The following is a 22,706-nucleotide window of genomic DNA, read 5'->3' on the forward strand; positions in this document are numbered from 1 at the left end:
TCAATCCGTCTCCATGGGTCCCTCCCTTGCCACCCAGCTCTGTCCCCAGTCCACAGGGCCCAGGGTTTGGCCTCCAGCCATTTTCCTAGTGAAACTGCCTCCTCTGACCCAGACCCAGCCTGTCATGATCCAGGGCAACCTGGCTCAAGTCTAAAGCACAATCCGCCTCTTCCTTGTGTCCCCATTCTGGCTGCCGCCAGTGCTAAGCACCGAGTTTGGAGTCAGATAGCCCTGAAGCCCTGTTGTTGTCCCTGGGTAACTGTGTGCTCGGGCAGTTAGAACTCCGGGTCTTCCTGTGTTCCTGGTTACTGAGGCCAGCTCACCTCCAGGGGCTGTACTGGGTCCACTGGCTCCCAAATCCCTGCCTGTACTGTCACCACAGCTGGATCTGAGAGGAAACGTGATTAAATCAGGAAGGGAAATTGTCTTTTCCAGGCTCCCTTTGGGCTATCCTCTTATCAGGAGACCAATCTGATCTAAGGAAACTGGGGGTGGGGGGTGGGGGTTGCAGACTGATCTCACAGGCCCAGCCCCCTGCCCCCCCCCCCCCCCATGTAATCACTAACATCCCAACCAGCCTATGGAGAAGCAGCACCAAGCTCCAGTTCCAGCTGATGAAACTAAAGCACAGAGTTGGCAGGAGAGCTCACAGCAGGTCTTTACAGCTCGCTCTATCGTGGACAGATCTGTCTTGTTCTAAAGAGCCAAATCTAGGAAGTGAGACTTGTCCAGACCCCACAGCTCACCAGCCCCAAGTCCAGAGACATTTGGGACAGGCCCTGTCCTGGAGTTTCCACCCAGACCCCTTGCTTGGTGTTGGAGAAACTGAGGCCCAGGGAGGGCCCATTGCCTGCCCGAGCGTCCCTGCAGCAGTGGGCCAGAGGCTGCATAAAATGAATGACTGGAGGGCACACTGATGGAGGGGCCGGTTGGAGGTAGGTTTTCGAGGCTGACCCGGTAGCCTGGTCCCGGCTCTCTCCAGGTAGGGTGGGGCCGGCTACCCTAGAGGGCGGGGCCTCCCGACAGGGCCCCGCCTCCGCCCCGCCCTCCCTGCGGAGCCACAGCGGGGGAACCCAGTTTCCGAGGAACTTTTCGCCGGCGCCCGGCCGCCACCGGGGCCAGGACAGGACGCGAACGCGCGCGGCGGCGGCAGCGGGTCGGGGCCGGCGGACGCGACACTCGCTGCGAAAGTCCGTACGCGGCGGCGGGCCCGGCGGGCCGCCCGGAGGAGGCAACTGCGCCATGGACGAGCCGCCCTTCAGCGAAGCGGCCTTGGAGCAGGCGCTGGCCGAGCCGTGCGAGCTGGATGCGGCGCTGCTGACCGACATCGAAGGTACGTCAAGGGCCGCTTGGGCTCCGCGGGAGCCGGGAGCTCAGGCGGCGACCGGCCTTTGTCTCCCCGGCCGGCGCTGGGCGCCGGCTCTGTACTGCTTGCGCGGGGCTTCCCCGCGTCTCTGGGCCGCGCGCTGTGGGCCTCCCTGTCCAGACCGCTCTGAGCCTCCCTGTGCCCGCCCTGGTGTCTCGGGCCACGCCTCGCCGGGTCTCTTGGAGGCTCAGGGCCGGGCACGTGCGCCTCTGAGCGTCCCGGGCCCCGCGCCGCGCAGCCCGTGAGTCCTCAGCCCAGTGTCGGCCGAGGCGGGAGCTTGAGACCTCGGCGTCGCCGAGGCCCCGCCCCTGCTCCAGCCTTGACGTCAGCTCAGGGTTACTCGCGGTCATTCCCTCCGGCCTGAGAGTTCAGCTCGGCTCAGAGCTCACGCGCATGCGCGCGGCGCTTCCTCCTGTTTCTCCTCCCTCTCCCCTCCACCCCGCCCCCGTCCGGTTCCCCTGGTCCGAGACGGGCATCGCTTCTGCAAAAATTCATTCAGCATTTACTGAATGCCAGGCCGTTTCCTAGGCGTTGTGCGGAGGGGGGATTCACAGGCCGGCCTGGGATCCTCCTTTTCTTGGGAGCACGTAAATCCACCAGAAAAACCGCAAACGGATATTTAGTTGCAAGCTGGGGTGGAGCAGGGGTGGGGTGAGACCTCATTGAGCAGACTTTTGAGCTGAGACTGAGAGTCAGCCCCGGGCCCTCCTGGAAAGGATGTTTTCCCAGCCGAGGGCGTGGCAAGGGCGAAGGCCCCGAGTTTGAGGAGTTAAGAGGAATGCACTGGAGGTGAGGTTGGGACGGTTGATAAAAAGAGGATCCCCTGTGGGCTGGAGGGCGGACTAGGACTGAGGTTTACTCACATCTTTGAAAGCATCATTGTTTGCTTGACAGAGGAGGGGTTTGGGGACAGTGCGGCAGGTACCATTTGGGAGGCTGTGGCCCCACTTTGTAGATAGGGCAAACCACAGTCCCCAGCAGACTGCCCCCCGTGGTCGCTTCGCAGTTTCAGCAACACCGGCTAAATTGCGGTTGGTCGATGGGGAACCTGAGGCCAAGAGCACAGGACTCAAACCTTCCACAACCTAGACAGACATGTCCATGGAGCCCGTGGCACCTGGGGTTACCAAAACAGGCACATCTAAGTCACCCACTCCTGTCTTACTGCAGCCTTGCATGGTAGCTCAGCTGGCTGTCAGCCTGGGCCTTATCAGCTCCCCTTCCCCACGGGCCAGGCCAGGGGAGGGTCTGGGAGGAGACACCCTGATTGTGGGGCTTTTCCAAAGCGGGACTTGAATCTGGACACTACTCACTTACTTTGACGTCCTGCCCAAGCTCTCTCAACCTCTGTGCCTCAGTTTCCCACTCTGGATACAAATGCTTCCCTTCCTAGGGGAGTTGGGAGAATGGAATCAGGGCAGGTGTATCCAGAACACAGGTCTGGCATAGACCTTTCTTATTGACTCACAGAAGCATTAGGTCCTGAGGCCCAAAGGCCAGGCCCTCCCAGCCATTGGGGGCTGGGGGCAATTAGGCATCAGCTCTACTCTGTGAGAGAAGGGGAAAACACTGGGGCCTCTTGCTGGTTGGGGCTTGACGTTTGCCTGCCACAGTAGATTTCTCAGCTTTTACCCAAACTTCCTGTGCGCCCCCTGCCCCCCCGCCCCCGCCAGTTACACAGAGGATCTCTTTGCATTATAGAAAAATTAGAAAGTGCAGGTGAGCAAAAAAACAAAACAAAACAAAAAACAAAACACAACCAAAATCTTCCTTAAACCCATCACGCAGAGATAAGCTGTGTTAATTATGTGGGGGATTATTTTCTGTGTATGTCCATATACACAGAATGTTTTGTTTTTGAATGGCTCTACACTTGTGATCTACTTTTTGAAAACATCATTGAGGTACAATTTACCTGTCGTAAGATTTACCCATTTTAAGTGTACAATAAGTTTTTACGTTGACCAAGTTGTGTTGACCATCACCAGTTAGTTGTGGAACATTTTCATCCCCTCCATTTACAACTGCTCCCTGGTCCACACCCAGCCTTCCACACCCAGCCCAGGCAACCGCTAATGTATACTTTTATAGAGAATAGGGTCCATTAGCTCACAGCAGGTTGTAACTTGCTTTGTTCCTGTATCTACAGCCAGGCAGCAGTCAGGTTCCTTGGTTTATCTACTGGGTCCCTCATTGATGGACATCCAGGTTGTTCTGTTCTTATAAACTGTACTGCAGGGGACACCCCAGGCCAGTCTTTGCTTGGATGGATCCTTCTTTAGTTCTGTAGGCAGAGGTTCTGGGAGGGGAATTTATAGTCAGAGACCAGGCCTACTTGTGAGGCTTTTACCCTGTCCTTGGAGAGAGGCAGATTCAGGGTCTAGAGAGATGTGACTTGGGTGTGGGAAAGGTATGGTCTCCAGGTCCCCTGAGATGACAGAAGGTTGAGAGGTAGGCCAGGCAGGCCTCGAGTGCCTGAAAGGGTAGATGGACTGAATCTCAGAGGCAGTGGGGAGCCCTGGGGGGGATTGGAGCAAGGCGTTGCCATGCCTGGGTTATATGTCGGAAGCTTCCTCTGGCCGCTGGAGTGGGGGAATCACAACACTAACTGAACACTTACTGTATCCCGGCACCTAGCTGACCATTGGGTCCCCCTGACAACCCTGAGTGGGGTAGACTTCAGATCTTCATCTTACAGATGAGTGAGTGCCTTGAGGCACACAGAGAGGTTAAGTGACTTGCCTGAGGTCACATAGCCAGAACCTGGCAGAACCAGGATTCAAACTCAGGCTGTGGACTCCAGAGGCCACACTCTTAACTGCTGTACTCCTAAGAGTGGGGGTGGGGGTGGGGGTGGGAAGCAATAGAACAGGGAGCCCTGGAGGCTGCTCCATGTGGGGCTATGCTGGGGGCCTGGGAGTAGATCAAAGAAGGGTCAGAGGCCACGCTGTCACCTCCCTCTCCCAGCCCAGAGCAGCCTTGAGTCATGAGACGAGGACTGTCACCAGGCAAGGGGCCAAAGGCCTTGAGCTCCACCCAGCCCTGATGCCCGGCTTTGCCAAACCCTCTGTCCTATGACGGGTTTGGGGGCGGAGCTGCCAGCATGAGCCCTTAGTTCTGTGGGTGAAGGCATTGCCTGGGCCCGGTACACCCCAACCTCCGGCGAGCTCCGTCTCCTCCCAGGGCCTCCTGTTCTGGCTCTGTGCTTTGGGGGTCCTTGTGGCAGTGGGTGGAGGCAACGGGAGAGCAGTCCTGTGCCATGTTTGGGATTAGTGTTAAGCCCCCGGCAGGTTTCACTTCTCTGATTAATTTCTCAGATCTTGTACATGCTTTTAAATGCTGGAGAGGCAAGTGGCCGTGAGATTCCGGCAGGGGCCGGGCTGAGTAGTCACCCTGGGGGCGCTGGTTTATTTGAAGCCTTTGGTGGCACAGTTCATTCTCCCCTCTGCCCGGGTATCCCCACCTTCACTCTTTTTCATACCCCAGCAGTCCTCCCAGACAGGGTGGCCTTCCTGGATCTCACCCCTCCCCGCCCCAGCTCAGCACTGGCAGTGTTTTCTGGCGCTCTCCCGGCCCTGGGGTCCGTCAAGGTACCTGAATAAACCACAGGAGGGCCTGCCTTCTAGGTCTCAGTCCAGGCCTGTCTGGCTGTTTTCTGGCTCCAGGGCAGTCCTGGTGGAGAGAACACACATTGGGGGCCATTCTGCCACCCCCCTCCCCACCTCTCCCCATGTTATCTCACGCCCAGTTCTTCCCCCAGTCCCACCAAGAGGAAATACAGTGCAAGACTGCTTACTGTTCAGCTCTCAGCTCCGGGCATACAACTCCTCAGTCCCCAAACAGCGATGGCTCCCCAGTGCCCCCAAGATAAGGTTCCTTTGTCCCAGCATGGCGTTCCTGACCTGCAGGGCTTACCAGACCTGTCTCTTCAGGGGGATGGACAGAGGCATGCTGGGAGTAGGTTGAGGTGTCTGGGGGTTACCTCCTGTCCAATGTTCACTTCGCTGTGGACGCAAACATCCTGAGTGACCTGGTCAACCCCAGGCAGGGGTCACCGCCAGGCGGAGGACTGGGATCTGGACTTTGTCTGAACAACAGGTGCAGCTCAGTTGGGAATGGCAGCACTGACTGGCCAGAGGAAGTATCTCTGGCCTTGTCTCTTGCCAGCCATCGGCCCTGTGGATGTGCCCTTTGATCCCCAGACCCGACCAGGATGGCATTCGTGTGACACCTATGTCCCATGTGGCTACACAGAGGGGGTTGTGTGAGGGGAGGCAGGAGAGCCTTAGAGACAGATTTGGGGCTCCCACAGGGGGGGGATCTTCAAAAAAATTTTTTTTAATGTTTATTTTTTTGAGAGAGGGAGAGAGAAAGAGAGAGACACGCACGAGCAGGGGAGGCACAGAGAAAGAGGTAGAAAAAGAATCCCAAGCAGGCTCCATCCTGTAAGCGCAGAGCCCGACGTAGGGCTTGAACTCATGAACCATGAGATCATGCATGACCTGAGCTGAAACCAAGTCAGAAGCTTAACCGACTGAGCCACCCAGGCGCCCCTGAAGGGGCAGGGTGGTCTTTGAGGCTGGCTCCAGGTGTGTGGTTCCCATGCTGAGTTTGGGAGGTGGCACAGGGAGAGTGTGTGGCCTGGAAAGGCCCACCCCCACCTGGAACCCTGCTCAAGCTCACCCCCTCCCACCGAGTGACGCTCCAGCTCTCTCCCAGCAAGCCTGTCCCTCCCAGTCACATGCCAGGCCTACCCCTCCTAGGGCTCTGGGGTTCCCACCAGATCGCAGGGGTCTTCAAATTCAACCCCTGCTGTGTGACCATGAACAAGTGGCTTAACCTATCTGGCCTTCAGATTTTCCTCAGTGTACTAAGAATAATGATAGAAGCATCTTCTTGTGGGTGCCTGGGTGGCTCAGACTCTTGATTTCAGCTCAGGTCATGATTCCAGGGGTCGTAGGAGCGAGCCCCATGTCCGGCTCCTCACTGTGCACAGAGTCTGCTTGAGATTCTTTCTCTCTTCCTTTGCCCCTGTACCCTTCTCACGTGATCTCTGTGTCTAAACGAACGAACAAACAAACAAACAAACAAACGAAAACCTTTTCTTGGAGTTGTGGGCAATCAGCCCGTTAGAGCTCAGCCCATTTAGAGCTCAGCCTCTAAATGAGCTCATTTAGATGAAGGGCTTACGTAGCACAGGACACATAGTAGGCCCTCAACCAATTTTCATCCTTTAGAGCACTTAACCAGGACCCGGCACCTAATATGTTTAGCTTATTGTCCAAGGATCCTATGTTGGAAGTTTCTATGGGCTGTGGTTCCAAGTTATGTGCACCCACCATTTTTGATTCTGGCTCTCTGCTTGGGAGACAAGGTGGGGCTGGGTAAAGTGGGGAGCCTCTCACCTCTCCCCCTGCCCGATCCCCAGGGGAGCAACACCCAGTCCTCAGCTACCATTAAAGATAAAGAGACTAGGGGCGCCTGGGTGGCTCAGTCAGTTAAATGTCTGACTCTTGATTTTGGCTCGGGTCGTGATCTCATGGCTTGTGAAAATGAGCCCTATGTCAGGCTCCGTGCTGACAGCTCTGAGTCTGCTTGGGATTCTCTCTCTCTCTCTCTCTCTCTCTCTCTCTCTCTGTCTCAAAACTAAATACACATTAAACAAAACAGCAGCACGTGGCCTTCGAACCAATACATCCTCTTCAGGTTGAAAACAGGCTGCAGGGAAACAACCCAAAAGGGGGAAATAGATGTACGGCACTACTATTTAGACAGGGGACAGCTGCTCAGCGGTAGGGGACTGCCCCCAAACTGCCACTGTCTCGGGCCCTGGGTTGGTTTTCAGCTGCCAAAATGAGGAGTAGGTGCCCCAAGCCTTCACCTATGACAAGATGTCTGAATTGGTGCTTCCTCACACCTGGTATAGTGGCCATCTTCTGGGTCACGTTCAGGGTTGTTTGGTGTGTGCAGTTGGGAACTAGCGTGTGGAGTGACACAGAGGAGGGAAGAACCTGAGAAGGTGACATCAGATCGTGTTTTGAAAGAGGAACAGTAGTTTGCTAGGTAGACAAAGGCTACCGGGAAGGGCATTCCTGGCAGAGGGAACAGCCTGGGCGAATTCATGGTAGCCCCGAATAGCATGGCGTGTTCGGAAAGCAGACGAGGAAAGTGAGGCAGGGAGAGAGCCCTGTGGCCGGAGACCGGCAGCGGGACGGTGGCTGGCTGGCTGTACAAACCTCTGATTCTCGTCCCCTCTGTGCTCAGCCCTGTGCTGAGTGATGCCAGGGTTCGGGCCCTCCCAGGCAAGGCCCGGCCACTAATGGTGGTCAGGAAGGCCTCCGGGAAGGGGCAGTGCCAGAGCTGAGCCTGACTGAGCTTTGTGCTGCCTCCTCTTCCGTTCTTGCACACCACACACACCTCCTGACCGGATACAAGTGCTGCCAGCAGGTTGGGGCAGAGCCAGGCTGGAGCGAGGGCCCTCTCCTGTCTCTGGCAGGCTGGAGCTGACCAGTGTGGACTCTGGGGTTGGTGGACCTGTGTCTGAGTCCCAGATTCTCTCCTTGGCAGAGGCAGCCACTTGGACACACGGCCTCTCTCTGAGCCTTAGTTTCCTGGTCCGTCTCGAGGGCCCATGCCCAGGTATGCTGGGGCTGCAGCCATGGGCCCATCCTCTTCCAGGAAGAGCCAGCACACATTTGCCCCCCCAGGCAGCCCCGAGTGCACAAAGGACAGTCTGTCCCCGTTGCATCCATGACCAGCCGAGGTCGTGCAAACCTGCTGACCTGAATCCTCAGGAGGATCAAGGAGGCACTGGTAGGAGCAGCAGGAATGAATGGCAGGCAGAGCGTAGCCCTGGCTTCCCAGAATGTTCGGCGAGTGTCCCATCCCTGCCTCGTGCCCTTCAAGCAGGCAGAGGTGGAATGCTGCGGGCGTCCTATAAGCCCTGTCCCATGTCCTCTCCTGTGACGGTGCGGCTTTATATCCTTCACTGTTCCTCAGAGTTGTGCAACTTTGTGATCTGCATTGCACGGGACAGTTTGCAAATCCTTTTCCTGCCCATTTCCTGGAGAATTGGTGTCCTTGGCTCAGGCAACAGACAGCCTGGAATCTCAGCTTCCTGGCTGCCTCCCTGAACTCTGTCCCCTCTTTGCTCCCTTTGCTCTGGCGACACTGGCCTCCTTGCTGCCTCAGCATCATCACACCAAGCTTGTGTCTACCTCAGGGCCTTTGTACTTGCTGTTCCTTCTGCTCCGGACATTCTTCCTCCCTCCTGGCCTCTTTCATTCAGGCCTCTACTCAGATGTTACCTCCTCAGAGAGGCTTGCTGATCACATGTGTAGCGGCCCCTCGCACTGTCTTTATGTGGCCTCTGTTTCTTCATGGTGCCCGTCACCATCTGTACCCACAATTCCTCCATGTATTTGCAGACTGTCGGTCACTGGAACATAAGTTCCACGAGGGAAGGCCTTTATGCTCTGTCCCTGTACCCTCAGTCCTGGCAAAGGCCCAACACACAGCAGACACTTAAGAAAAGGCAGTAGATATCGTCAGAGAGACGACTCTGGGCTTCACGGACCAGGCCATGTGAGGGAGGTGGTGAGCTCCCTATCTTAAGAGGGTTGCACACAGAGCTTGTTTGGGGTTCAAGGCCTCATGAAGGTTGGATGGGCTGGAGGCTTCTGTGATGATCAGATCTGGGCTCCTGCCAGTTGGTGGTATTGGGTCCTCCCAAGATTTCCATCATGGCCTCACAGAATAAACAGGCCAGAGAATAAAAGGCTGCCCCACATCTGCCTTCCAAAGGAGGTTTCAAGGTAGAACCAGGGAGGGAGAGGGGCTCAGGTTTCCTGTTGGGCCCTGCTACGATCAGGGCAGGACTGGAGAAAGGAGAGGAAAAGGGAGGAATCCAGGCTTGGGGAGGAGGTGAGGAAGGGGAAAGATTGGAGGGGGTGCGAGATGGGCCCACTGAGGCTCAGAGTCTATGCCTCCTTTTCTTCCTTGTGTTCAAGGACATGGACCTTTGGGCCTTCTGAGTCTCTCTTTATGCCGGAAGCCTAGTGTTCAGCTCACTGGAGAAGGGCCCACCACTTGGGAGCCATGGCCAGCTTTTTGGGGCCTGCTGTCTTGGGCACTTCTCTTGCCTCGCCCTAGTCCCAGCCCAATTTACTCTGCGTAAAACAATCTTCATTAAATGGTCACGGAGCTCTGACTTGAATGTTCCAAGTAATGGGCAACTCACTACCTGCCTTAACAGTTCTAGACCATTTTATCTGCTGCAGAGGGACTAACGTTTATTGAGATCTTGCTGAATGCTGGGTGTTTCATACACTTACTCTCTTATTATTTTTTTTTTCATTTTTTTTTAGTGAACCTACAATGTTATATTAATTTCAGGTGTACCATATAGTGATTCAGCAATTCTATACATTACTCAGTGCTCATCATGATAAGTGTGCTCTTAATCCCTGCCACGTCCTTCATCCATCCCCACCCCCACCCTCCTCCCCTCTGGTAACCACCAGTTAGTTCTCTATAGTTAAGAGTCTCTTTTTTGCTTTGTCTTTTTTCTCTTTGGTTTTTTAAATTCCACATATGAGTGAAAGCGTATGGTATTTGTTTTTCTCAGACTGACTTCTTTCATTTAGCATCACACTCTCCAGCTCCATCCATGTCGTTGCAAATGGCAGTAGTTCATTCTTTTTGATGGCCGAGTAATATTCCATTGTATATGTTCATTTTTCTTTCAGCTGCTGATGGGCACTTGGGCTGCTTCCATAATTTGGCTTTTGTAAATACTGCTGCAGTAAATATGCTTGCTCTTCTAGAACCCCACCCCTGTCACCTCTGGAGACCAGGGGTGGAGATTCAGAGAAGGGGAGTGACCTGCCTGGGATTACATGGCAGGTGAGGCACAGAGGGAAGGCCCGCCCCGTTGGCCTTATGGGGAAGAGGTAGGCTGTAGGGCTTGCTCTCAAATTTACCCCCCCTCTTAGCTCTGGCACCCAGCTTCTGCCGGAATTGGCGGGCACATTCAGCTCCAGGGGAGAGTGAGATGGGCGGCTGCTCAGGCCGTGAGTTCGGGGAAAGGCTGACCCCTCATATGCCACCAGATGCCTTGTGACACGCAGGCCCTCTTTCCCGCTGCATCTTAGTTTAGACCGTGTCCTCTGCCCCATGGCCAGCGCCCCCTCTCAAGAGACTTTCCTGACTCCTGCTACCCTCAGGGGGGCATTGGGTGACCATTCTCCCTCCTACCTCCTCAGGATGGAATGGGGGCAGCGCACAAAGATGTGGGAAATGGAAAACAAAAAGGCATGAAACTGTGGAGAAGGGAAGATGAAGGATGAGACAGGAAGTGGGTGTCCCAGGCCTGACACCCTCAGGGCTGGCCCTGGCCCTGCCCTGAAAAGTTTCAGGCCAGTATTTACTTGTCGGTCCTGCCACATCCTGGGCTCAAAAACTGGGGAACGTGGTAAGGAAGAACAGAGCCGTGAGGATCTGCTTTTGAAACTTGTGCGTGGAATTCAGGCCTTGGTGTCTAACCTGTCTTCAGTCTTTCCAGCAGCAATGCTTTGTTTTGTTTTTTTTTGGGGGGGGGCGGTGAGAGAGGGTGTGAACACCCATAAGCTGAGGAGAGAGGGAGGTGGAGGTGCTAGAGAATTTCCTTATCCTTGGCACCCCCTCCAAAGCCGTGGAAAGATCTAGAAAGATCAGGAAGTAGATGTGTGTAAGGGAGATGAGGCTGAATTTCCTTGTTTATAGGCTGGTGGAGAGGGAGAGAGATTGGGGGCAGGAGGGACTCCAGGCCTGAACACGCTGCTCACTCTGCCTGCCTGCCTGCCCAGGATTCAGCCACCCTCCAAGGCCGCAGGAGACAGAGACAGAGGAGGGGCAAGCCCCCATGCTACAGTTGAAGGCTGGGGCAGGACTTGCTGGTGGTCTGTTTGGCCACAAAAGCCCAAACTGGCAACCTGGGCAGCTTGCCAGGCTCTGTTCATCTGTATGTGTGTCGAACTTTGACCTTACTCAGAAGGGGAGGCAGTCCTAGGTCCCTCCTCAAAAGACCCCCAGAGCCTGTCACCCATGCCTTCTTTACCTTCTGTCCCAGGGATTAGGCTGCCTCTTGGCCTCCCAGGACCCTGCAGTGAATAAGTGAGTCAGGCTATACCTGGCGATTGCTGGGGGGGGGGGGGGGGGGGGGGGGTGGGGGGGGGTGAGACCTTGGGGGCCAGGGCAGACTTTGCTGACCTCCTTCCCTCCACCCCAAACCCAGATTTCTCTGCAAAAGGACATCTGTGCAGACAGACAGAGGACTCAGGTTCCAGTATTACCTGAATGAGTAGTTTGGGATAAGGGTCTTCCTTCTTCACTCTGGGCCTCAGTTTCCCGACTGTGGCCAGTTATTAGTCATCCATGTGCTGGGGGATGGCCCAGGAAGGCAAGGTCCCCGCACCTAAGACCAGGCGGCCCTTGGCCTTACGTCAGCGCTTCTTGGTACTGAGCGCAGCACCCATTTTCTCCTTCACTTTTCTCATTAGAGGCCCAAGGAGATGTGATCATCCCATTGTCTAGAGAAGCAAACTGAGGCCTAGGGGTGGGGAGCCGCCCAGAGTGTCAGCGATTTCCAAAGAGTGTTGGGGCATCCCTTCCGGGGGCCTCCCGGTCCCGAGCCCACTCCGCGGCGCTTCGCGGATGTGGTCGGAGCTGGGGGCTTAAAGGGGCCGGTGACCGCCAGTAACCCCGGCGGGTGTCGGCGCCGAACGGGTTAAGGGCCCGCGCCCGCGAGTAACCCCGGCCCCATTCAGTGCCGCGGGGTGAAACCCGAGCCCTAGCCGCCGTCGGGGGTGGGGCGGGGGCAGGGGCGGGGCCCTAGTGAGGCAGTGGCGCGGTCGCTGATTGGCCGCGCGCGCTCACCCCATGCCCGGCCCGCGGCCCCGGGGGGGGCGGAGCCGGCGGGGGCGGGGCGAGGCGGGGGGCGGGGCGCTCGGCGGGCTTTAAAGCGCGGCGGAGCCCTGACAGGTGGTCTGCGGTGCGCGGAGACCGGCAGGCCAGCCGCCGGGGCGCCCCGAAGGGGCGGCGGGCGCGGGCCGCGGAGCCATGGATTGCACGTTCGAAGGTATTTTTTGGAGGACCCCCCACCCCTTTATCACAGAGCCTCCACCTCCGCTGCGGGGTCACCACCCCTGGTTCCCTCAGAGGGGGGCGTGTGTATGCAGTGGCTGTGGAGCTCCCAATAGGAAGAGCCAGTTCCTGAGGGGGCGGAGTGCCAGTTCCCGGCTCTCACTGGAGTTGGTGGGCCACCCCCCCCCCCTTATTTACCCCCACCCAGGCGTTTGGAGTGAGAGGGTGGCTTTCCCAAGTCCTCCAGGGAGGAGTCCTGCTGTCCCATCTCCCAGCGCCCCCCACCCCGCTCCCGTGAGTCAAATCTGGGATCCCAGACCTGGATTCAGTTTTTCTTTCAGGGCCTCGGTTTCACCATCTGTCAGAGGGGCTCATGAGGGCTGGGGTGAGGGATGGAAAGCCCCGCAAGTGACAGTGCTGTACGCGTTTCCCACCTGCATCAACCCCACCCCCCGCCCCCCGCGGACCCATGGGGTGTTTCCATTGGAGGACCCAGGGAGACTGAGCCCGGCACCCCCGTCTCATGCTGCTGCAGCCCATAAGGAGGTCCCCTCCCTGCCTGGGCACCTGTCAGTAGGAAGGAGGCAGGCAACAGTGAGTCCCACGGGGGGCCAGCTTCCTGTCCCGCAAAACCTTGGGGCAGCCCTGTCGTGAAGGGCTTCATCTGTTCTTGTTGTACAGACGAGGAAACTGAGGCCCGGTGAGAGGAGGCTGTTGGCCCAGGCCAACAGTGGCGAGCAGGGCCGGGAGCTCAGGCTGGGGACCTCGGGGGCCCGCGGGGGTCCCAGGGCTGTGCTCGTGGCTCCTGCAGAGCACTTTAACCCAGTGGGTGGCTGCCCCTGCGGGGTTAGAGGGCCCCGGGCCAGCACAGCCAGGCAGCTAGTCTCCCGCCAGCTGGGGGAGAGGCTGGGGCAAGTGGCGGGGAGCGTGTCCCAGTCTGTACGAGGAGGAAGGAGTCAGGACAGACAGCATTCGCTTGTATAGAGGGGAAACTGAATGGCCTGGTCTCGAGGCTGCTTGGCTGCAGGGTCGGTCTGGGCTTGCGCCCAGAACACGCAGGGACCCACTGGTTGGCACACACATGGCCAGCGGCTGGCTCAGCCCCAAGCCTCGGCCTGTTCCACAGAGGAATGGGTTGGTGATGGCAGCCCTGACGTCCGCAGTCCTGGGCCTAAGCCCCAATTCTGCCTCAGCGTAGGTGTGGGGCAAGTGAATGGGCCTCGTGGGACCGGGTCCCTGCAGGGCTGTGACCTTGTCCGGTTGTTGCAAGGACTGTTGGATACCTACGAAGCACCAGGCATTGCTTCAGGTGTCACAGGTGCCCAAGCAATGGCTGTGTGTCTGGGGGCACGGGCTTATGTGGGTGGCTTTCTATTTCTGCATCATTGCTCCACACGTACAGCTGTGTGGACAAGAGGCAGGGAGTGTATGATGCCCTGTACAGGGGCCAGCCCCTGCCCTGCTGTCACTCACACAGCCTCTTCTCCTTTCTCCAGACATGCTTCAGCTCATCAACAACCAAGACAGCGACTTCCCGGGCCTGTTCGACCCACCCTATGCTGGCGGTGGGGCAGGGGGCACAGACCCTGCCAGTCCTGATGCCAGCTCCCCGGGCAGCTTGTCTCCATCTCCTGCCACCATGAGCTCCCCACTCGAAGGCTTCCTGGGGGGACCCAAGGCGACACCTCCACCCTTGTCCCCTCCCCAGCCTGCACCCACCTCATTGAAGATGTACCCGTCTGTGCCTGCCTTCTCCCCTGGGCCTGGTATCAAGGAGGAGCCATTGCCGCTGACTATCCTGCAGCCCCCAACCCCGCAGCCCCTGCCGGGGTCCCTCTTGCCCCAGAGCTTTCCGGCCCCAGCCCCACCGCAGTTCAGCTCTGCCCCTGTGTTGGGCTATCCCAGCCCCACTGGAGGCTTCTCCACAGGTAAGGGGGGGGTGTGTGGGGGGCGGGGACAGCAGGAGCACAGAGAGGAAGGTCTGCTGCGGTCTCGGGAGAGGAATTGGCAGACTTTAGACATTGGGCCTCTGCTCTAGTGCCTCACACACCCCGGTACTAGCAGTCCTTGTGTTCTTGTCATTGTGGGGTGAAGCATTGCCTCCCACTCTGCCGGGGTGTCCACATCCACGCCGTCCTTCCAAAGACAAACGCCCGCCAGGAAAGCCTGTACATCTGCATTCGAGCTCTAGGCATGGGTTGTCCCCATAGGAAATAGGCCCCGGGGGGTGATGACTCATCCAAGGCCATAGGGTGATAGGGCCCTGAAAGGTAGGTTGAAAGTGGGTTAGGGCAGCCTGTGCCCGCAGCCCCAGCCTTTATCTCTGCAGGGACCCCTCCAGGGAACACCCCGCAGCCGCTGCCTGGCCTGCCACTGGCTTCCCTGCCAGGGGTCCCGCCCGTCTCCTTGTACACCCAGGTTCAGAATGCGGCCCCCCAGCAGCTGTTGACAGCCACGGCCACCCCCACAGCAGCCCCTGGAACAACCACCGTGACCTCGCAGATCCAGCAGGTCCCGGTGAGGAGGGCTGGCCGGGTGTCAGGGAGGTGGCAGCCCCTGGTTCAGACTCCCAGCTCTTGGCTGAGGCGTCCCCCTCTCCCAGGTCCTGCTGCAGCCCCACTTCATCAAGGCGGACTCTCTGCTTCTGACGACCATGAAAACAGACGTGGCGGCCACCGTGAAGACGGCGGGTATCAGCTCCCTGGCCCCTGGCACGGCTGTACAGACAGGGCCCTTGCAGGTCGGTGGCATGGGTGGGGCAGGAGGTCAAGGGGTCTGCGCGTGTGCATGCCCGGCTGGTGACCCGTACCGGCCCTTTAGACCCTGGTGAGCGGAGGAACCATCCTGGCCACAGTGCCGCTGGTAGTGGACACCGAGAAGCTGCCCATCAACCGGCTGGCAGCCGGCGGCAAGGCCCCGGGCTCGGCCCAGAGCCGTGGCGAGAAGCGCACAGCCCACAACGCGATTGAGAAACGCTACCGCTCCTCCATCAACGACAAAATCGTCGAGCTCAAGGACCTGGTGGTGGGCACTGAGGCGAAGGTACGGGCAGCAGTTTTCAGAGGCGCTCTCTGGGGTGACCCTGGGGAAGGAGGTGACCGGAAGGAAAAAGAAGGATTGAGACTGAGCCTGGGCCGTGGGCTTTAGCCTCCTTGGGCCTGGCCAGGGCCAGTGATTCAGCTGCACTTCATGGAGGGAGGCTCCCCTGTGTGCCGGGGGCTAATTTAGGTACTGGGGATACAGCAGCGAACAGACAGACAAGAACCCTGCTCTCTAGGAACAGACGTTCTAGGGGGGACGGGGGGTGACAAGAAACAGGATAAATAAGTAAGCGTTAGAGCACGCCATATGGGGGTAAGTGCTGTGGAGGAAAATAAAGCAGGAAGAGGGATGCTGAGAGTTGCACATCTAAACCACCTCACAAAGGTGACATTACATAAGCAAAGACCTGAAGGAAGTGAGGGAGTGAGGCATGAAAGCGGTAATAATAATAGCAGTTAGCCAGACACTGTTGTATGCATTTTACGTGTTAATCTTGATGCCCATCCGGGGAGTTAGGTTCTCCTGGGGGAAGAGCATTCCGTGTAGAAGACATAGCAAATGCAAAGGGCCTGAGGCAGCGGTGTTGTAAAGCAGCGTCACCCGCCTCGCTTAGGTGCCTACTTGCCAGGCCTGACCGGCTCCCTGTGCTGTCTCTCTCCTACCACCTGCAGCTGAATAAGTCTGCTGTCTTGCGCAAGGCCATCGATTATATCCGCTTCCTGCAACAGAGCAACCAGAAGCTCAAGCAGGAGAACCTGAGTCTCCGCACGGCTGCCCACAAAAGCAGTGAGTCCTGGCCTCGCCCTTCCCTTGGCTCTGCCCACCTCCCCCGCCCCTGCCTGCCCCTTAAGCTCTAACCCTATAAGGGCCCTCAGCCCCTCCTTTGGCCCCAACTTGACCTTCAAGAGCTGGGCAACCTCCTAGTTCCCCTCTCCACAGGGCCCTAAGCTGACTTGGAGTGGGTATCCTAGCCTTCACCCCCAGCCCTGCTCCTTTCTGGCCCACAGAATCTCTGAAGGACCTGGTATCAGCCTGTGGCAGTGGAGGAAACACAGACGTGCCCATGGAGGGCATGAAGCCCGAGGTGGTGGACACGCTGAGCCCGCCACCCTCCGACGCCGGCTCGCCCTCTCAGAGCAGCCCCTTGTCCCTTGGCGGCAGGAGTAGTGGCAGTGGTGGCAGTGGCAGTGACTCAGAGCCCGACAGCCCAGTCTTTGAGGACAGCCAGGTAGGGTCCTGCTGTTCCCTCCCTTCCCCCCCCCCCCCCCCCCGTCTGTCTCCCTGTGATAACATCTGAGCCCTAAGACTAGGTCAGGAAGAGGCCCCTAACATATCCCACCTCCCATTTTATAGACAGAAAAACCGAGGCCTGTAGTCATGTGAGGTCCCACAGCGAGTGTGGGTGGAGTGCTGAGCCCTTCTTCCTTGTTCCATCCTCTCTGGGCCACTCCCGCTCTGCCCTCCCTCACCTGCCCACCACCCCCCAGGTGAAGCCGGAGCAGCTGCTGTCCCCTCACGGCCGGGGCATGCTGGACCGTTCCCGCCTGGCCTTGTGCACACTCGTCTTCCTCTGTCTCTCCTGTAACCCCTTGGCCTCCCTGCTGGCCAGCCGGGGTCTCCCCACCCCCTCGGATGCCAGCAGCACCTACTACCGTCCTGGGCGCAGCGTGCTGGGCACCGAGGGCAGAGGTAGGACGGGCCAGCGTGGGTATCTTTGGGTGAGAGGTGGGAAGGGATACTCGGGGGGACCCTAGGCCCGTGGAGCTGGGGCTCTGGGTTTCCGGGGAGCTGTGTCCCCCATCCTTCTGTCTGCCCCCAGATGGCCCTGGCTGGGCCCCCTGGCTGCTGCCCCCACTGGTGTGGCTGACCAATGGGTTGCTGGTGCTGGTCTTCTTGGCGCTCCTCTTTGTCTACGGCGAGCCGGTCACACGGCCCCACTCAGGCCCCGCCGTGCACTTCTGGAGGCATCGCAAGCAGGCTGACCTGGATCTGGCCCGGGTAAGGGGTCAGATCCTGGAGGTGGGGTTGGGGGGACTGGGCGGGGCCGGGACTTAGGCAGCCCCCGGGAAAGTGCTGGGTGCCACATCCCTTCCCTGTCATGGTGAATCGGGCTCTGTCTTCCCCACTCCTGTCTAGCCTTCAGACTCCCATTGAGTGGGGGACACTAGGGTCATGGTGCACAGCCCAAGGTGGAAGGATCTTCAGAGCAGGAGGGGTATCGCGTGCTCGGATTCCCTGACACCCCTTTCCTTACCTGGCAAACCCTCATCCCCAGGGGGACTTTGCCCAGGCCGCCCAGCAGCTGTGGCTGGCCCTGCGGGCGCTGGGCCGGCCACTGCCCACCTCCCACCTGGACCTGGCCTGTAGCCTGCTCTGGAACCTCATCCGCCACCTGCTGCAACGGCTGTGGGTGGGCCGTTGGCTGGCAGGCCGGGCAGGGGGCCTGCAGAGGGACTGCGCCCTGCAGGCGGATGCCCGCACCAGCGCCCGAGACGCAGCGCTCGCCTACCACAAGCTGCACCAGCTGCACACCATGGGTATGAAGGGTGGGGAGCCGGGCCTGAGGGGCTCCTGCCGCCCCTGCCCCATACCCCGGCCTCACGTCTTGCCCATTTTTCAGGGAAGTACACGGGCGGGCACCTGGCTGCCGTCAACCTGGCACTGAGTGCCCTGAACCTGGCAGAATGCGCGGGGGATGCCGTATCCCTGGCCACACTGGCTGAGATCTATGTGGCCGTCGCGCTGAGGGTCAAGACCAGTCTCCCGAGAGCCTTGCATTTTCTCACAGTGAGTGGGTGGCGGGCTGGTGGGGACAGGGCTGGGGGCGTGTCCCTGCAGCTCTGACCAGGGGCTGCACTGGAGGAGGCAGTTGGTCGCGGGTGGGCTCCCGGGCCTAGCTCGGGTCTCGGGCCAAGGTCTGGTTTTGAGTCCCTGTCTGGGTCCAGTGTGACAGCCCAGCTCCCCTCCCCTACAGCGCTTCTTCCTGAGTAGTGCCCGCCAGGCCTGCCTGGCCCAGAGTGGCTCAGTGCCTCTTGCCATGCAGTGGCTGTGCCACCCTGTGGGCCACCGTTTCTTCGTGGATGGGGACTGGGCCGTGTGCAGTGCCCCGAGGGAGAGTCTGTACAGCTTGGCCGGCAACCCAGGTGCTCTCTCACTCCTGTGCCCATCCCCTGTCCTCCCACCTCTTCCTTTGTCCCCCGTGCCCATGACGCCCCCCGTCTGTCGTTGCTGTGGAGGCTGCAGGAACGGGAAGACTGGCTCTGTCTCAGTGGGGGCTCCTCAGAAGCAAAAAGGGAGACAGAGATTTGGGGGCAGGTGGTTGATTTGGGAGGTGATCCCAAGCAAGACCATTCACGGTGCAGTAAGGAGATCAGATGGAAGGGGACAGGCTGACAGAGGCACGTTATTAAGTAGACTACACTGGCCAAGGTGGGTCATCCTATCCAAGGACAGGGGTGGGAGCATTTATCTGTCCCACCTGCATGACCAGGAAAGAGCACTTGGTGGGGAGAGGTGGATGTGGGGGCCCTTCCTCCCACCCCGCTCACCTACTCCTCCCTGCAGTGGACCCCTTGGCCCAGGTGACTCAGCTCTTCCGCGAACACCTCTTGGAGCGAGCACTGAATTGTGTGGCTCAACCCAGTCCCAGCCCTGGATCAGCTGATGGGGACAGGTGAGGGGCCCTACGCTCCCCTGCAGGCAGGCGCCCTCCACGGTGAAGTCTGGGAGTGGCTACGTCCAGGGCCCTGTGTGGGTGGCCAGAGCCGGGCTGCTGTCCACCCGCTGGGTGGCCCCAGGCGCATCTCAGTTCTTCCCCGGGTCCGCTTCCGCCCCGGCTTGGCAGGACGAGATGGCCGCATGGTACAGCTGGCACATCAGGCTGCGCTCGGGTGGGAGGTGAGGAGGGCTGGGGCCTGCCCAGGCCCCCTGCCACCTGCGCTGACTGCCAGTCCTCTCTTCTGATGCAGGGAATTCTCAGACGCCCTTGGGTACCTGCAGCTGCTGAACAGCTGTTCTGATGCTGCCGGGGCCCCAGCCTGCAGCTTCTCCATCAGCTCCAGCGTGGCCACCGCCACCGGTGAGCCCCCATGCCCCTGCCCTGTGACTCCCAGCTCAGCTTCAGGTACAGTGTGGCTGAGTTGCAGGGAGCCTCCCCACCCACACCCCTGCTCCCTACAGGCACAGACCCCGTGGCCAAGTGGTGGGCCTCACTGACGGCCGTGGTGACCCACTGGCTGCGGCGTGACGAGGAGGCGGCCGAGCGGCTGTACCCGCTGGTGGAACACCTGCCCCGCGCCCTGCAGGAGTCCGAGTGAGTCCCGGCCGGAATCTCCCGCCCCCCCCCCCCCCCCCCCCAGCACAGTGCTGCTCCCCCCAGCCTTTGTTCCGGGCCGTTGGGGTCACCGCCTTTTCTTCCCCGTGAAGCCACAACCAGGGCAGTGGGGAGCTTAGTGAGGGCCTGGGCCCGGTCTGACCATCAGTCCTCTGCCCTGGCCCCAACAGGAGACCCCTGCCCAGGGCGGCTCTGCACTCCTTCAAGGCTGCCCGGGCCGTCCTGGGCCGCAGGAAGGCAGAGTCTGGTCCGGCCAGCCTGGCCATCTGTGAGAAGGCCAGCGGGTACCTGCAGGACAGCCTGGCCACCACACCAGCTGGCGGCTCCATTGACAAGGTGAGGGTTGGTGCCGGGGGCCTCGCAGGTCTGGGGGGCGGTCGCCGCCTTTCCACTCCCCGGACGTTCTTCCTTGGGTTGCAGAAGACTGTGGGGTTAGCCTGACAGTACGGGACTCGAGGCCCGGCTCGCCTTGCTTTTCTGGCTGAGGCTTGGGCCCAGGGGAAAGTGGCCACCCCTCCGCCCCCGCCCTCAGTTTCCCCACCCCCAGGAGGAGGGGTAGGGTGAGTGGTCTGGCAGAGCCCTCTTTGGAGGCTGCCCCTGTGGCAGGCGGCAGGTGTGGGGGCCTGGAGAGGCGGGCGGCCCCGCGGTGCATTGCTGTTGCATTGCACGTGAGTGAGGCGGGTGCAGTGCCTCGGCAGTGCAGCCCGGAGCCGGCCCCTGGCACCGCGGGCCCCCACCCTTCCCCTCCGAGAGCCGGAGCCCCCCTGACCCCTGCCCTGCCCACCACCCCCAGGCCATGCAGCTGCTCCTGTGTGACTTGCTCCTTGTGGCACGAACTAGCCTGTGGCGGCGGCAGCAGCCGCCCGCGCCCACCCAGGCCTCGCAGGGCCCCGGCACTGGGGCCCAGGCCTCCGCCCTCGAACTGCGTGGCTTCCAGCGGGACCTGAGCGGCCTGAGGCGCCTGGCGCAGAGCTTCCGGCCTGCCATGCGGAGGGTGAGTGCCCACGGGGCCACCAAGCAGCAGGTGCGGGGAGAGCCGGGGCCTGGCCTGAACCCCGACTCCCCCGGCCTCCTCGTGCCCAGGTGTTCCTACACGAGGCCACGGCCCGGCTAATGGCAGGGGCCAGCCCCACGCGGACACACCAGCTCCTGGACCGCAGTCTGAGGAGGAGGACAGGCCCCTGCGGCAAAGGTGAGGGGGGCACCGCCCTGGTAGGGGGCGGGTCCTGGCCCCTCCTCCCCTCCCCTCCCCTCCCCGCCCAGGGGTGTGATGGATGCGGAGGGAGACTGGGTAAGAGAGGCAGAGACCAAGGGACTTAGTGGCGCTTGCCCAATGGCGATGTCCTACCTGTCAAATGCACCGGGGGCCACCGTCCTCCGTGGGATGGGTGACTGTGCACGCCTCTCTGAGTCAGTGGTACGGGACAGGCCCTGGGGAGGGGTCTGAGGCTCCACTCGTTGCGTCTCGAGGCGCGCGGGGAGGGCGGCCTGTGGCGCGCGGACAGGCCCCGAGATCCCACCCGGCACGGCCCTGCCCCTGACGCGCGTGCGGTGTGCGCAGGCGCAGCGGCGGAGCTGGAACCGCGGCCCACGCGGAGGGAGCACGCCGAGGCCTTGTTACTGGCCTCCTGCTACCTGCCCCCCGGCTTCCTGTCGGCTCCAGGGCAGCGCGTGGGCATGCTGGCCGAGGCGGCGCGCACGCTCGAGAAGCTCGGCGATCGCCGCCTGCTGCACGACTGCCAGCAAATGCTCATGCGCCTGGGCGGCGGGACCACCGTCACCTCCAGCTAGACCCCTCGCCGGCGGCCCCAGCGCCCCGGTATCCTTCGGCCTGTGTGCCGGGACGGAGCCTCGACGGCCAAAGGCAGCGACAGAGACGGTCCACCCACGGACGGCACTGTCTCCTTGGGGGGGGATGGAGATGGGAGGCACTCAGGTGCTTTGGCTGCCTCTTGACCTGGGAGGCCGGAGGGGGCGCGAGCCCACCACCCCGACTGCGCCCCAACTGAAGAGGGAAGAGCGGCGGCCAGCATGGTGCTGACCTCTGGTGGCCGATCGGGGGATTGCAGGGGCCTGGCCGGCCGATGTCACCTCCTGGCTCTGTAGGCACCCGGTGGCTTTTCCCCCTTCTGTCTCAGAGAGGGGTACATTTCACTGAGCTGAGGGGGGCCGACTTGGCTTTCCCAGCCAGCAAGGAGGCCCTACTCCAAGGCGCCTCTCTCCCTTCTGGAGAGACTTGTACATAGTGTAGATCAGGCGCACCAGCCTCCTGGCCTCTGAGGCTCAAGTGTTACTTTGCCTTTTGCAAACTTTATTTTCATAGGTGAGAAGTTTTGTACAGAGAATAAAAAATGAAATTATTTATAATCCGGGTTTTGTTCTTTGGGGGCGGAAGGTGTGCGCTTCTGCTGATCGAAGAGCCAGAGGGGGTCCTTTGGGTCTCCCCTCCCCACCCGCTTCCTGCCCTAGACCCAGGCAAAGGTTTCCCACTCTTATCCGCCATTAGGGACTAAAGTTTCCCCTTCGATGTGGGAGGCCTGTGGGTACGACCTCTAGGTGACCTGGATCCCTCCAATTTGTGAGCCACACGTTTGGACTGTATCAACCCTTAATCCTTAAGAGCTGTTCTGGTTTCAGCTGCCCCTTCCCACGTCCTTACTTCTATCAGCTCTCGGGTGACATGAGAGGACGCCATATCCTTAAGGACCTACTGTGATAGGAACTACAGACTGGCATCCCTGTTTGGGGTGTGCGTCTCCCCTCCCCCACCCGTCCCCATTTCTCTTGCACTTGGGGGAGTTTTGCACCCTTATGGGAACCCCAGAGCCCGAGGCCGCCTGGAGT

The 22,706-nt window shown here is 59.9% G+C and overlaps 1 protein-coding gene and 1 long non-coding RNA gene across 5 annotated transcripts; one reads left to right on the forward strand and one right to left on the reverse strand.

Moving 5' to 3' along the window:
• The first annotated feature begins 1,037 nt into the window (after positions 1–1,037).
• SREBF1 (sterol regulatory element binding transcription factor 1) lies at positions 1,038–22,229 on the forward strand. 4 transcript variants are annotated; one of them, XM_043583325.1, is made up of 21 exons: positions 1,074–1,333; positions 2,156–2,169; positions 12,386–12,482; positions 13,984–14,415; positions 14,817–15,004; positions 15,090–15,227; positions 15,308–15,529; positions 16,201–16,315; positions 16,537–16,757; positions 17,017–17,218; positions 17,349–17,527; positions 17,805–18,066; positions 18,150–18,316; positions 18,504–18,672; positions 19,094–19,202; positions 19,498–19,607; positions 19,709–19,841; positions 20,033–20,198; positions 20,656–20,856; positions 20,946–21,054; positions 21,424–22,229. In XM_043583325.1, the coding sequence occupies exons 1-21, from the start codon at positions 1,243–1,245 to the stop codon at positions 21,651–21,653; spliced, it is 3,555 nt and encodes a 1,184-aa protein (XP_043439260.1). In that variant the 5' UTR covers positions 1,074–1,242; the 3' UTR covers positions 21,654–22,229. The 4 variants fall into 4 exon arrangements, with proteins under 4 accessions (XP_043439257.1, XP_043439258.1, XP_043439260.1 ...); XM_043583322.1 differs by lacking the exons at positions 2,156–2,169; positions 12,386–12,482 and having other exon boundaries at positions 1,038–1,333; XM_043583323.1 differs by lacking the exons at positions 2,156–2,169; positions 12,386–12,482 and having other exon boundaries at positions 1,063–1,333; positions 14,829–15,004.
• Positions 2,203–5,713, reverse strand: LOC122485050. The gene is made up of 3 exons (XR_006297773.1): positions 5,163–5,713; positions 4,961–5,038; positions 2,203–3,665 (listed from the first exon to the last, which is right to left on the reverse strand). It is a non-coding gene; the product is annotated as an uncharacterized LOC122485050 (long non-coding RNA).
• Positions 22,230–22,706: the final 477 nt, after the last annotated feature.

Source organism: Prionailurus bengalensis, chromosome E1 (assembly GCF_016509475.1).
Source record: "Prionailurus bengalensis isolate Pbe53 chromosome E1, Fcat_Pben_1.1_paternal_pri, whole genome shotgun sequence".
NCBI lineage: Eukaryota > Metazoa > Chordata > Mammalia > Carnivora > Felidae > Prionailurus > Prionailurus bengalensis.